The sequence below is a fragment of the Penaeus japonicus genome, unplaced genomic scaffold (assembly GCF_977035675.1).
Source record: "Penaeus japonicus unplaced genomic scaffold, GWHDUDI00000001_assembly GWHDUDI00000036, whole genome shotgun sequence".
NCBI classification, from domain to species: domain Eukaryota; kingdom Metazoa; phylum Arthropoda; class Malacostraca; order Decapoda; family Penaeidae; genus Penaeus; species Penaeus japonicus.
Window position 1 is genome coordinate 15,801,258 of NW_028234438.1, and position 1,211 is coordinate 15,802,468.

Here is a 1,211-nt window from a genome sequence, read left to right on the forward strand (position 1 = left end):
CATACGCACATACACACACATATATACATATATATATATATATATATATATATATATATATATATATATATATATATATATATGTATATATATATGTACATGTATTTATGTGCATAAGTATATATGATAGTAATAATTATGATGATAATAATAAGGATAACGAAAGTGATCTATAATTTGATCTATAATAACAATAACTAAAATAATAATAACAATGATAATAGTAACGACTATAACAGTAACTACAGTAATGACAATAATAATGATCATGATAATGTAAATAAACAATAACAACAACAACAACAAACAACAACAATAATGACGATAGCAACAATCCCCATTATGCATAAAAAAAAACACCCAATATAACTTCCTTTTCTCCTATTGCAAACCCAGTGGCGTCCGGCAACAATACTCACCTGGGACGCCGAAGGAAAACTCTCGGTGTCTGGTTCATTTATTGAAGTCGTTCAGTATTTTCAAAGTAATCTCAATTTCTCGTGAGTAAAATGGAAAGTTTTTTTTGTTTTTTTGTTTTTTTGGTCGTTGTTTATGTGATTGTTGGATGTGTGTGTGTGATCATTTTGGTGTTTTGATTTTTTATGTTTTTTTTTACATATATGTATATATATATATATATATATATATATATATATATATATATATATTTTTTTTTTTTTTTTTTTTTTTTTTTTTTTTTTTTTTTTTTTTTTTTTTGAGAGAGAGAGAGAGAGAGAGAGAGAGAGAGAGAGAGAGAGAGAGAGAGAGAGAGAGAGAGAGAGAGAGAATTAATATATTTCATGGCATGGTCTTTATCATTATCCCATCGTTACAATAACCACCTCGTATCCTTATTTTCTTAAGTAATTATTAATGCCTCTACTTCAGTACACAGCACTAACATCACTACTATAATTACCGGTTCTATTACTCCTATAATAAACAATACCTTTATCATCGCCACAATACCTCATTACCCATTATTAATAGTATCCATCACCATTCACTTCCCTTCCCATTACCCCATTAGTTTCCCATGAATCAAAAACACCGCCCTACCCATAGTCTTTAGTGTGGCATTGCCTCGCCTTCCCCATCACCCCAATACCTCCCCATCAATCACGAACACCATCCCTTCCCATTACCCCATCAGCTTCCCATGAATAAAAAAACACCATCTCTCCCATTACCTTCCCTTCCCATTACCCCAT

General features: G+C 30.6%; 1 protein-coding gene across 1 annotated transcript in view; it reads left to right on the forward strand.

The window, feature by feature from the left end:
- Positions 1 to 214: 214 nt before the first annotated feature.
- Positions 215 to 1,211, forward strand: part of LOC147467419 (glutamate receptor ionotropic, delta-1-like) — a 14,220-nt gene continuing 13,223 nt past the window's right edge. Inside the window, exons 1-2 of the mRNA XM_086531821.1 lie at positions 215 to 247; positions 397 to 500. Coding sequence (XP_086387947.1) covers positions 215 to 247; positions 397 to 500 — 137 coding nt within the window. The remainder of the gene's footprint in view (positions 248 to 396; positions 501 to 1,211) is intronic.